Source organism: Heptranchias perlo, chromosome 15 (assembly GCF_035084215.1).
Source record: "Heptranchias perlo isolate sHepPer1 chromosome 15, sHepPer1.hap1, whole genome shotgun sequence".
NCBI lineage: Eukaryota > Metazoa > Chordata > Chondrichthyes > Hexanchiformes > Hexanchidae > Heptranchias > Heptranchias perlo.
In genome coordinates, this window is record NC_090339.1 from 56578386 (window position 1) to 56591795 (window position 13410).

The 13410-nt window shown below is 54.6% G+C and overlaps 1 protein-coding gene across 2 annotated transcripts in view; it reads right to left on the reverse strand.

The window, feature by feature from the left end:
* si:zfos-2326c3.2 (mitogen-activated protein kinase kinase kinase kinase 4) overlaps positions 1-13410 on the reverse strand; it is a 255016-nt gene that overhangs the window by 62005 nt on the left and 179601 nt on the right. Inside the window, exon 22 of one of the 2 annotated variants that reach the window (XM_067997294.1) lies at positions 8267-8437. The exons of the other annotated variant lie outside the window; for it this stretch is intronic. Coding sequence (XP_067853395.1) covers positions 8267-8437 — 171 coding nt within the window. The remainder of the gene's footprint in view (positions 1-8266; positions 8438-13410) is intronic. 2 annotated transcript variants of the gene reach the window in all.

Below are 13410 nucleotides of genomic sequence, written 5' to 3' on the forward strand. Positions count from 1 at the left end.
AGGGGCGTACCGAGAGCAGAGAGGAGCGTACCGAGAGCGGAGAGGGGCGACCGAGAGCGGAGAGGGGCGACCGAGAGCAGAGAGGAGCGTACCGAGAGCAGAGAGGAGCGTACCGAGAGCGGAGAGGAGCGTACCGAGAGCGGAGAGGGGCGCACCGAGAGCGGAGAGGGGCGCACCGAGAGCGGAGAGGGGCGCACCGAGAGCGGGGGGGGGAGCGTACCGAGAGCGGAGAGGGGCGTACCGAGAGCGGAGAGGGGCGTACCGAGAGCGGGGGGGGGAGCGTACCGAGAGCGGAGGAGGAGCGTACCGAGAGCGGAGAGGGGCGTACCGAGAGCGGAGAGGGGCGCACCGAGAGCGGGGGGGGGAGCGTACCGAGAGCGGAGAGGGGCGACCGAGAGCGGAGGAGGAGCGTACCGAGAGCGGAGAGGGGCGTACCGAGAGCGGAGAGGGGCGCACCGAGAGCGGAGAGGGGCGCACCGAGAGCGGAGAGGGGCGCACCGAGAGCGGGGGGGGGAGCGTACCGAGAGCGGAGAGGGGCGACCGAGAGCGGAGGAGGAGCGTACCGAGAGCGGAGAGGGGCGTACCGAGAGCGGAGAGGGGCGTACCGAGAGCGGAGAGGGGCGCACCGAGAGCGGAGAGGGGCGTACCGAGAGCGGAGGAGGAGCGTACCGAGAGCGGAGAGGGGCGTACCGAGAGCGGAGAGGGAGCGTACCGAGAGCGGAGAGGGGCGCACCGAGAGCGGAGAGGGGCGACCGAGAGCGGAGGAGGAGCGTACCGAGAGCGGAGAGGGGCGTACCGAGAGCGGAGAGGGAGCGTACCGAGAGCGGAGAGGGGCGCACCGAGAGCGGAGAGGGGCGACCGAGAGCGGAGGAGGAGCGTACCGAGAGCGGAGAGGGGCGTACCGAGAGCGGAGGAGGAGCGTACCGAGAGCGGAGAGGGGCGTACCGAGAGCGGAGAGGGGCGTACCGAGAGCGGAGAGGGGCGCACCGAGAGCGGGGGGGAGCGTACCGAGAGCGGAGGAGGAGCGTACCGAGAGCGGAGAGGGGCGTACCGAGGGCGGAGAGGGGCGTACCGAGGGCGGAGAGGGGCGTACCGAGAGCGGAGAGGGGCGTACCGAGAGCGGAGAGGGGCGTACCGAGAGCGGGGTGGGGAGCGTACCGAGAGCGGAGAGGAGCGTACCGAGGGCGGAGAGGGGCGTACCGAGAGCGGAGAGGGGCGTACAGAGAGCGGGGTGGGGAGCGTACCGAGAGCGGAGAGGGGCGACCGAGAGCGGAGAGGGGCGCACCGAGAGCGGAGAGGGAGCGTACCGCGAGCGGAGAGGGGCGTACCGAGAGTGGAGAGGGGCGTACAGAGAGCGGAGAGGGGCGTACCGAGAGTGGAGAGGGGCGTACCGAGAGCGGAGAGGAGCGTACCGAGAGCGGAGAGGGGCGTACCGAGAGTGGAGAGGGGCGTACCGAGAGTGGAGAGGGGCGTACCGAGAGCGGAGAGGAGCGTACCGAGAGCGGAGAGGGGCGTACCGAGAGCGGAGAGGGGCGTACCGAGGGCGGAGAGGGGCGTACCGAGAGCGGAGAGGGGCGTACAGAGAGCGGAGAGGAGCGTACCGAGAGCGGAGAGGGGCGTACCGAGAGCGGAGAGGGGCGTACAGAGAGCGGGGTGGGGAGCATACCGAGGGCGGAGAGGGGCGCACCGAGAGCGGAGAGGGGTGTACAGAGAGCGGAGAGGAGCGTACCGAGAGCGGAGAGGGGTGTACCGAGAGCGGGGGGGGGAGCGTACCGAGGGCGGAGAGGGAGCGTACCGAGAGCGGAGAGGGGCGTACCGAGAGCGGAGAGGGGCGACCGAGAGCGGAGAGGGGCGACCGAGAGCGGAGAGGGAGCGTACCGAGAGCGGAGAGGGAGCGTACCGAGAGCGGAGAGGGGCGTACCGAGAGCGGGGGGGGGAGCGTACCGAGAGCGGAGAGGGGCGCACCGAGAGCGGGGGGGAGCGTACCGAGAGTGGAGAGGGGCGTACCGAGAGTGGAGAGGGGCGCACCGAGAGCGGAGAGGGGCGTACCGAGAGCGGAGAGGGGCGTACCGAGAGCGGGGGGGAGCGTACCGAGAGTGGAGAGGGGCGACCGAGAGCGGAGAGGGAGCGTACCGAGAGCGGAGAGGGGCGACCGAGAGCGGAGAGGAGTGTACCGAGAGCGGAGAGGGGCGTACCGAGAGCGGGGGGGAGCGTACCGAGAGTGGAGAGGGGCGACCGAGAGCGGAGAGGGAGCGTACCGAGAGCGGAGAGGGGCGACCGAGAGCGGAGAGGAGCGTACCGAGAGCGGAGAGGGGCGTACCGAGAGCGGAGAGGGGCGACCGAGAGCGGAGAGGGGCGTACCGAGAGCGGAGAGGGAGCGTACCGAGAGCGGGGGGGGGAGCGTACCGAGAGCGGAGAGGGGCGCACCGAGAGCGGAGAGGGGCGCACCGAGAGCGGAGAGGGAGCGTACCGAGAGCGGAGAGGGGCGACCGAGAGCGGAGAGGGGCGTACCGAGAGCGGGGGGGGGAGCGTACCGAGAGCGGAGAGGGGCGTACCGAGAGCGGAGAGGGGCGACCGAGAGCGGAGAGGGGCGTACCGAGGGCGGAGAGGGACGTACCGAGGGCGGAGAGGGGCGTACCGAGAGCGGAGAGGAGCGTACCGAGGGCGGAGAGGGGCGTACCGAGGGCGGAGAGGGGCGTACCGAGGGCGGAGAGGGGCGTACCGAGGGCGGAGAGGGGCGTACCGAGAGCGGAGAGGGGCGTACCGAGGGCGGAGAGGGGCGTACCGAGAGCGGAGAGGGGCGTACCGAGGGCGGAGAGGGGCGTACCGAGAGCGGAGAGGGGCGTACCGAGGGCGGAGAGGGGCGTACCGAGAGCGGAGAGGGGCGTACCGAGGGCGGAGAGGGGCGTACCGAGAGCGGAGAGGGGCGTACCGAGAGCGGAGAGGGGCGTACCGAGAGCGGAGAGGGGCGACCGAGAGCGGAGAGGGGCGTACCGAGAGCGGAGAGGGGCGACCGAGAGCGGAGAGGGGCGTACCGAGAGCGGAGAGGGGCGACCGAGAGCGGAGAGGAGCGTACCGAGAGCGGAGAGGGGCGTACAGAGAGCGGAGAGGGGCGACCGAGAGCGGAGAGGGAGCGTACCGAGAGCGGAGAGGGGCGTACCGAGAGCGGGGTGGGGAGCGTACCGAGAGCGGAGAGGGGCGTACCGAGAGCGGAGAGGGAGCGTACCGAGAGCGGAGAGGGGCGTACCGAGAGCGGAGAGGGAGCGTACCGAGAGCGGAGAGGGGCGTACCGAGAGCGGAGAGGGGCGTACCGAGAGCGGAGAGGGAGCGTACCGAGAGCGGAGAGGGGCGTACCGAGAGCGGAGAGGGAGCGTACCGAGAGCGGAGAGGGGCGTACCGAGAGCGGAGAGGGGCGTACCGAGAGCGGAGAGGGGCGCACCGAGAGCGGAGAGGGGCGTACCGAGAGCGGAGAGGAGCGTACCGAGAGCGGAGAGGGGCGTACCGAGAGCTGAGAGGGGCGACCGAGAGCGGAGAGGGGCGACCGAGAGCGGAGAGGAGCGTACCGAGAGCGGAGAGGGGCGTACCGAGAGCGGAGAGGGGCGACCGAGAGCGGAGAGGGGCGACCGAGAGCGGAGAGGAGCGTACCGAGAGCGGAGAGGGGCGTACCGAGAGCGGAGAGGGGCGACCGAGAGCGGAGAGGGGCGACCGAGAGCGGAGAGGGGCGTACCGAGAGCGGAGAGGGGCGACCGAGAGCGGAGAGGAGCGTACCGAGAGCGGAGAGGGGCGTACCGCGAGCGGAGAGGGGCGACCGAGAGCGGAGAGGGGCGTACCGCGAGCGGAGAGGGGCGCACCGAGAGCGGAGAGGGGCGCACCGAGAGCGGGTCACAGCAACACAAAACCAAACTGCAGTGTGACATCACAGGTAAGGCAGGTCGTTGTTGGTGGTGAGTATCTCTTCTGTTTTCTTCTTTTTTAGGACTGTGTGCTTAATAACTTATAGCATAGAACTAAATTTAAAAAAAAACTAAACTTTTAATTTAATAAATTAAACAAGGCCAGTATTTGGTTCAACCTAAAAATAATCTGATTGGCATTGTAGTAATTGATTAAATAAATAAAATAGTTATGACAGGGCAGGAGATGTGTTGCAGCTGCAGTATGTGGGAGCTACCGGACAGTTTTGTCCAGGGCGACTACACCTGCAGTAAATGTCTGCAGCTCGAGGAACTTCGGCTCCGAGTTAAGGATCTGGAGTCCGAGCTGCAGACATTGCGAGGCATCAGGGAGGGAGAAAGTTACCTGGACACTTTGATCCAGGAGGCAGACATGCCCCTTAGACTAAATACTGTCGAATTGGCATGTGGTCAGCATTGCAGGAGCCTCAGCCTCTGCACTTGTCCAATAGATACGAGGTTCTTGCAGCCCTTGTGGACGAGTGCAGGGACTGCAGGGAGGATGAGCAAACTGGCCACGGCACCGTGCTTCAGTGGGCCATTCAAGTGGGGGGAGTAAAAAGGAATGTGGTTGTAGTAGGCGACAGTATAGTTAGAGGGATAGACACTGTTCTCTGCAGCCAAGAGCGAGAGTCCTGAAGGCTGTGTTGCTTACCCTGTGCCAGGGTTAAGGACATCTCCTCAAGGCTGGAGAGAAACTTGGAATGGGAGGGGGAGGACCCAGTTGTCGTGGTCCAGGTAGGTACCAACGACACAGGTAGGACTAAGAAAGAGGTTCTGCTGAGGGAGTTTGAGCAGCTAGGGACTGAATTAAAACGCAGAACCACAAAGGTGATAATCTCTGATTACCTGAGCCACGAGCAAATTGGCACAGGGTAAATCAGATCAGAGAGATGAATGCGTGGCTCAAAGATTGGTGTGAGAGAAGTGGGTTTCGTTTCATGGGGCACTGGCACCAGTACTGGGGAAAGAGGGAGCTGTTCTGTTGGGACGGGCTTCACCTGAACCATGCTGGGACCAGTGTTCTGGCAAACCGAATGACTAGGGCTGTAGAGAAGGCTTTAAACTAAATAGAGGTGGGGGGGGGGAGGGCTCAGGTGGGGCGAAGTTTAGATTGATAAAGAGAAAAGACAAGGAAGTAGTACAGGAACGTGATGGGGGCAATGATAAACAGAGTGTGTCAGGAAGGGACAGAGTGTACAAACATAAGAGTGCACTAGCAAATGGGGCCGGGATAGGAAAGAATGGTAAAAAGACAAAATTCAAGGTTCTTTATCTGAATGCGCGCAGCATTCATAATAACATAGATGAATTGACGGCACAAATAGAAACAAATGGGTATGATCTCGTGGCCATTACAGAGACGTGGTTGCAAGGTGACCAAGGTTGGGAGCTAAATATTCAGGGTTATTTAACATTTCGGAAGGATAGGGAGAAAGGTAAAGATGGTGGGATAGCTCTGTTAATAAAGGATGAAATTGGTATAATAGTGAGAAATGATCTTGGCTCAGAAGATCAAAGATGTCGAATCAATTTGGGTGGAGGTAAGAAATAGCCAGGGAAAGAAATCACTGGTGGGAGTAGTACATAGGCCCCCTAACACTAGCTACACTGTAGGGCAAAATATAAATCAGGAAATAAAGGGGGGCTTGTAAAAAAGGTAATGCAATAATCATGAGCAATTGTAACTTTCACATAGATTGGACAACTCAAATTGGCAAAAATAACCCTGAGAGGAATTCAAAGAGTGTATTAAGGACTGTTTCTTAGACCAATACGTCTGGGAACCAACCAGGGAACAGGTCATTTTGGATTTGGTAATGGGTAACGAAACAGGATTAATTAATGAACTCAAAGTAAAGGATCCCTTGGGAAGCAGTGATCATAACATGAAGAATTTCACATCCAGTTTGTGAGCGAGGATCTTGGGTCTGAAACTATTGTATTAAACTTAAATAAGGGCAATTATAAAAGACTGAGGATGGAATTGGCTAAAGTGGACTGGGTGAACAGATTAGACGGTATGATGGTGGATCAGCAGTGGCAAACATTTAAAAAGATATTTTATGACTCACAACAAAAATATATCCCCGTGAGGAGGAAAGACTCTACAAAAAGGGTGAACCACAGTTCAGGTGCCCTTATTTAAGGAAGGACATACTTACATTGGAGGCAGTTCAGAGAGGATTCACTAGGTTGATTCCGGGTATGGAAGGGTTGTCTTATGAGGAAAGATTGAACAGGTGGGTCTATACTCATTGGAGTTTAGAAGAATGAGAGGAGATCTTATTGAAACATACAAGATTCTGAGGGGACTCGATAGGGTAGATGCTGAGAGGATGTTACCCCTCATGGGGGAATGTAAAACTAGGGGGCATAGTCTCAGAATAAGGGGTCGCCCGTTTAAGACAGAAATGAGGAGGAATTTCTTCTCCCAGAGGGTCGAGAATCTTTGGAATTCTTTACCCCAAAAAGTTGTGGAGGCTGAGTCATTGAATACATTCAAGGCTGAGTTAGACAAATTTTTGATCAGCAAGGGAGTCAAAGGATATGGGGAAAGGGCGGGAAAGTGGAGTTGAGGTAAAAAATCAGATCAGCCATGATCTTATTAAATGGTGGAGCAGGCTCGAGGGGCCGAATGGCCTACTCCTGCTCCTATCTCTTATGGTCACAGTACTTGTGGTAACTCAGCAACTGTCAGCATGGTGAAAATCGTAAGCCTCGTTTTTTTAAAAAAAAGTACTCCTTCAATTGCTTGTGGTCAACAGCGTTTGTTTTAAGCACTCCCAACGGCTACAGAAAGAAAAGACTTGTATAAAAAAAAAACCCTGTTTTCATTCCCCCGAATATATGGATTCATGCTGGATTAGCAGGCCTCCGGGGTCCTTCCTGAGCAGTCATGCTTCAAGCGAGCCTAAAGAGCTGATGGGCTACTCAACTAGGGGAGGGGGCTTTGCCCTATCTTTCCTCACCTGACATCTGCACAAGACCACGAGAGTGAGGAAGGCTAATCAACCCATTTTAGCTCATCCATTCAGAAAGACCTTAACAGTCTACCCCACTGTGGCATCCCAATTGTTCCTTAAATAATTCCTGGGCTTTCACTTCCACTGCTGTAACTGGAGGTCCATTCACATGTGCACCATCCAGCAGGATGGGCCAGTTAGCTATCATGAGCAAGGAGCTCATTCATGGGCTCAGGCTAGGGTTGCCAATTCTGGTTGGGTGGTATTCCTGGAGGTTTCATTACATGACCTCCCACCTCCAACTGCCCCGCCCTCACATGCCCGCCATTGGTCCATCCTCCAGCGCGCTGCCTTCCCACAGCCAACTGGAAAGGGAACAGACTCTTTGTATTCCAATTGGATTAATCTGAACTGTTAGTAAAACAGCCTCTTTTCCCCAATCTCCCATAGTTTTTATAACTAACAAACGAAAATGGTCAAAGAAAATGAAAAGTAACACAATTTTGTTTAATGCCCCTCTGATTTTTCTCTAGAGTTACTCGTAGTAGTTTGCTGGAGATTAATCTTCAATTTCTGGTGACTCCAGGACAATCCTGGAGCATTGGCAACCCTAGTTTAGGCCGAGGCCTCAACAGGACTCAATTGAGATCGGCCAATTTGCTGCAGATTGTGGATCAAATCTGGAACTTTCTTCATCTGCATTGGCCCAGTCCCACATTAGAGAGGAAGCAGAAGGGAAACTATGACTTTGTGAAAGAGCAGGTTTTCTGGCTCAAAGTGAATTCCGAAAACTCTGAAAGCAGGTGTTCAGCTGTACCACATTCGAAAACACAAAAAGACTCTTTTTTGAAAAAAAAAAGATCCTTTGTGAAATTCATCCCAATTCCCAATCAATCACTCTATCCGAACATTTACTGTTCAGTTCACTCTGTTACAACAGAAAATGCTCGATTCCCAAAGGCCATAAGGATTGAATACATTACTGTAAATTCTGGTGTACAGGTCCTATCTTTTTGACTGTGCTTTTTGTCTAAATATAGGGAAGTGATAAAACTTTTTAGGAGTTTTAACAGAATGGCAATCGTATAAAGAGCGGAGCAACTTATATATATGTATATATATCAAAGCTACTTATAATCCAGATAGGTAATTAATTTTAGATTAAATAAACTAAATTAACTTTAGACAAACTGTACGCTGTTTGGAAACATGCCTTTTTACAACTAAATGCCACTTTATATAAGCTTCTGTTTGCATTACAAGTGAGGGAGGAACCCCTTCAATTTCTATCTATCGCCAGTGGCTGATATTACACAGGGCAGTTGTATCTCTCTTTGTAAAACATGCCTGATTAGTCGCAGTCTTGTTGTGGAGTGGCTGAGAGGTCTGCCCCGATCCCTGCTGATTAGCCGAGGTGTTCGGAGAGTGACTTTGCTGAAGGAGATCTGGGAGGTGTTGGATCAGACCGGGGAGACCTGTACATTCTTGCTCTCTGCTACACTTCTGCCCTGCTACATTCTGTTCAGAAACAACACACACACATTACGAGAGAAATAAACCTTAGCGACGACTGACGTCAGACATGTTCAATTTTAACTTGACAGTCAAACGGTGCATTGCAAGCAGAGTTGTAGCTGAGAACACTCACGGTAATGGGGCCCTTTCCTCCTTCTAAAAACGGCATCAAACCCATTTCCAAGCAAATTCAGTTTGCAGCTGGAAAAACTGGTTTGCTCTCATTTTTCAGTTTTATCCCCTCCCTTGTCTGGGCGCTGGGGAGGGGCTGGGTCCTTGGGACATATAGATTGCTCTGCTCACAGTGGCATTCAATTTTTCCGCATGTTATTCGCACAAGGTAGTTGAAATTAGAAAGAAAAGAGAGACTTGCATTTATATAGCGTCTTTCACGACCTCAGGAGGTCTCAACGCACTTTACAGCCAATGAAGTACTTTTGAAGTGCAGTCACTGTTGTAATGTAAGAAACATGGCAGCCAATTTGTGCAGAGCAAGTCCCACATACAGCAATGACCAGATAATCTGTTTTAGTGATGTTGGTTGAGGGATAAATGTTGGCCAGGACACCGTTAGAACTCCCTTGCTCTTCTTCGAATAGTGCCTCTATTACGTCCACCTGAGAGGGCAGATGGGCCCTCGGTTTAATGCCTCATCCGAAAGATGGCACCTCTAACGGTGCAGCGCTCCCTCAGTACTGCACTGAAGTGTCAGCCGAGATTATGTGCTCGAATCTCTGCAGTGGGATTTGAACCCACAACCTTCTGTTTCAGAGTTGAGAGCTTCCAACTGAGCCGTGGCTGACACCTTGGGCTCAATTTTAAAACGGAGCCGGGGGTCAATTTGAGGTCAGGAAACCCATTAGTACAGGTTTCCCGGATGTCCTTATGATTTTTTTTTGTCAGTTTCCCGTCCAACTGACGGGCTGATTGACAGGCTGGCCTCAGTTGGACGGGAGACCAGCCAGGGAGAGGATGTCTTCAGGGAAGTCTTTGTTTGCGTGGGGGGGCAATGGGGCAATGGGGGCATGGGTGGGCATGGGGCCACGGGTGCGCACGGGGGTCGCAAGTCACGGGGGATGGGATCGGGGGTCAGTCACGGGGGAGGGGCGGGATCAGGGGTCATCGCGGGGGTCCGCGATCGTTGAGGGCGAGGATCGGGGTCGGAGGATCGAGGTCAGGGGGTCGGGGGATCAGTGTCAGGGGTCCGCGATTGGGGTTCGGGGGTCTGCAATCGGAGGTCAGGGGTCTGCGACCGTTGGTGGGTCGGTGCAGGTCGGCTTGTTGGGCCCGAGACTAACAGGTAAGTGCCTAGAAAGGCACAGCTTGTGGGCCTGGAGAAGCAGGAGTGCTTCCTCCAGACCCAACAAGCCTACCTGCTTGGGCCTGGGGGGAAGCACGCCTGCTCCTCCAGGCCCACAAGCTGTGCCTTTCTAGGCACTTACCTGTTAGTCTCGGGCCTTCTCGCCTCCTTTCACGAGGCGTAAAACAGAAGGCCCGGGAATCCCGGCCCCCCCCGGCGTTGAAATCAGAAATTAATGAAAAATGGAGGCCTGACGCCTCCTTGAAAGGTTTAAAGGCCCGACCCGCCTCCTGGGAGCGGGGTTGGTCGCCTGCCCCCGTGAAAACCGGAAATGAGTGGGTTGGAGGCGGGTCTGAAATGGCGGCAATTTTCAATGTCCCCCCACCGCCCCCAACCCACCCGTTTTTTACTTTTAAAATCAAGCCCATGGGTGGCCGGAAGGCGTCCGATCGAAGCAGGTCGATCTGCACATCAGCTCCTTTTGTGTTTCTGTTTACCTCTCTACCATCGTTGGCTTTTGCCCCGTTGGAATGTTTAGGAAATGGAGAGTGGGGATACTCTCCACTTAAAAACAAAAGACAAGCTTTATAGAAACGTGTACAATAAAGTGCAGCCACTCCAACAAGTCAGAGGCGGGCTGCCCGTGAACACAAAGTTGGATATTCTTAGGTAATAGAACAATTTGCGAGGAATAAGACACTGCTCACAAGCAACAAAATAAAAACACAAACTTGGGATGAAACTCAAGCATACTTTCTTGTAAATGTATTTTTTTCATATGCATGAATGTAAGGGATGTTAGCTTTGGGGTATGGAACTGTTACAAATTTCTGGCACCGAGCATCAGCATGAAAGAAGTCCAGGTTAGATGTACTAGTGGCAACTGTGCCATCAAGTTCTCTTGACTCTGCTCAACAATGGATTAAGAGTTGCTCTGTGAGCCACATGCAATGAAATTGTGAACCCATTTGTAAAGAACATAGGAATTGCAAGACAAAAAAAGACCACGGTCCACCCAGTTTCCCTTCTACCATCTGGCAGTCACATGATACGACGATAATGGAGTTGTTGACTAATCATAGAAATCAATCTCTATCAATTAGTCTACAACAGACCCAGACACTACATGAGGAAACCCCAACTTTGGGAACCATAGGTCCAAAGTCACCTGTTCCTCCTAAGCATGCTACACTTACCCCATGTCATGTCTAAAATTATGGGGTTACAATTTTGTTACACACAGTGGACAGATGAAATCATTCTTCAATATCCTTTAACCCCTACCTCAGACAACATTCCCTTCTCCCTGAGAGCCATTTTCTCTTTATCTCACACAATCAATTCTTATAATCTCCTTCAGCGAGACTGCCAATTTGTGCTGAATTGCGGTTAGTTTTCATGCATATATTCAATAGAAACTAGGGCAGAGGCCGGCCAAACTCATTTCACGTGGGACTCTTAGAACTAAGAGAAAGCATAAACTATCAGCTCATTGATGTGAACCCAAGAAAATCGAATAAGTATTTGAAATGAAGAATATAAAAGAGTATGAGGAAAGGGCAGGAAAACAAGGTTATGGTAGACTAAAGGGTCAAAGACTAGCCCTGGCATGGGCTTGATGGAGAACGCATTGGTCTATGGATTGTGAGGGTAAAATCAATGTGTGCAGTAGCAGGCATTGGTATGTGCACATCAACAAATGCATGTTTTGATACGGAAATGGATCACATTTACAAAGTCTTGTTTTGCATGGGTCTTAGCAAATGAGGAAAATACTGCAACTCAAAGCTGTGATTGGACCGACAGAAGGGCTTGGACCATTCTGACTTTGAATCAAGAATGGACTTTTCCAAAAATTCAAATATTTAGTTGATTTGACCAACTGCGAGGGACAATTTCCTCTGCGCCTCTTTACAAAAGGTCCATGGATCCATTACAGCAACGCCCAAACGAAATGTTCCCCTCAACTTTCTAATTTCGCCCTTTCCCCACCCAGTAATTCCAACTAACATTTAACCAGTTTGATATTGGTTGAAGTCTAAAACTAGGGGAGATAAAAATAAGACAAGTCACTAATAAATCTAATAAGGAATGCAGGAGAAACTTCTTTACCCAGAGAGTAGTGAGAATGTGGAACTTGCTACCACGTGGAGTAGCTGAGGCGAATAGCATAGATGCATTTTAAGGAGAAGCTAGATAAACACATGAGGGAGAAAGGAATAGAAGGTTGTGGTGATAGGGTTAGATGAAGTAGGGTGGGAGGAGGCTCGTGTGGAGCATAAACACAGGCATAGACCAGTTGGGCCAAATGGCCTGTTTCTGTGCTGTAATTTCTATGTAAGTCTTTCAGAAAGTAGTGATAATTTTCAGCAGTGTAAATGTTGGGATAACGTAACTGTGTGTGGGGGGAGGGAGGAATAGGGAAGTGGGGAATCTGCACACAGGCTTTGGAATTATCCAAGGGGCTCAATTTTATGGGGAAATTGCGGGTGCGTTGGGGGCGGGGTGGAGGGGCTCCGAAAATCGCGGAAATTCCTTTCGGGCTCGGAAGCCGGCTCCAACCCGCCAACTTCAGAGCTCCCCACGGACACATCCGTGTGCGCGGGAGTCCCGAAACTGGAAGTCCCCGGCGGGACGACAGTTAAAGAGCCAAATGTACCTCATTGAGGTATTTGAGGCACTTAAACTTGTGGCAGATGACGTGGTTACAACGATTTTTAACTTACCTGGGCGGCTTGCCCACTGTTTCTGATTCAGGCCTGGTGAAACCTGGTGTGAAGGGCCAGATCAGGGAAAAAGAAACTAAATAAAGTACAGCAAAAAACATAAAATGAACCTACCTTTGCACCCAGCTCCGATGTCCGATATCTCCCTCTCCGATCTCCCCCTCTTCACCCCACCGATGTCCCCCCGATCTCCCCCTCTTCACCCCACCGTGTCCCCCTGATCTCCCCCTCTTCACCCCACCGTGTCCCCCTGATCTCCCCCTCTTCACCCCACCGTGTCCCCCTGATCTCCCCCTCTTCACCCCCACCGATGTCCCTCCGATCTCCCCCTCTTCACCCCACCGATGTCCCCCTGATCTCCCCCTCTTCACCCCACCGATGTCCCCCTCTTCACCCCACCGATGTCCTCCGATCTCCCCCTCTTCACCCCACCGATGTCCCTCCGATCTCCCCCTCTTCAGCCCCCGTGTCCCCTCCGATCTCCCCCTCTTCACCCCACTGATGCCCCCCTGATCTCCCCCTCTTCACCCCACCGATGTCCCTCCGATCTCCCCCTCTTCACCCCCCCGTGTCCCCCCTGATCTCCCCCTCTTCACCCCCCCGTGTCCCCCCCAATCTCCCCCTCTTCACCCCACTGATGTCCCCCTGATCTCCCCCTCTTCACCCCACCGATGTCCCCGCGATCGTCCCCCCTCCCCCCCGATCTTCCCCTCTTCACCCCGTTCTTCCCCTCTCCCCCCACCCCCCGGTCTTCCCCTCTCCCCCCACCTCCCGGTCTTCCCCTCTCCCCCCACCTCCCGGTCTTCCCCTCTCCCCCCACCTCCCGGTCTTCCCCTCTCCCCCCACCTCCCGGTCTTCCCCTCTCCCCCCACCTCCCGGTCTTCCCCTCTCCCCCCACCTCCCGGTCTTCCCCTCTCCCCCCACCTCCCGGTCTTCCCCCTCTCCCCCCA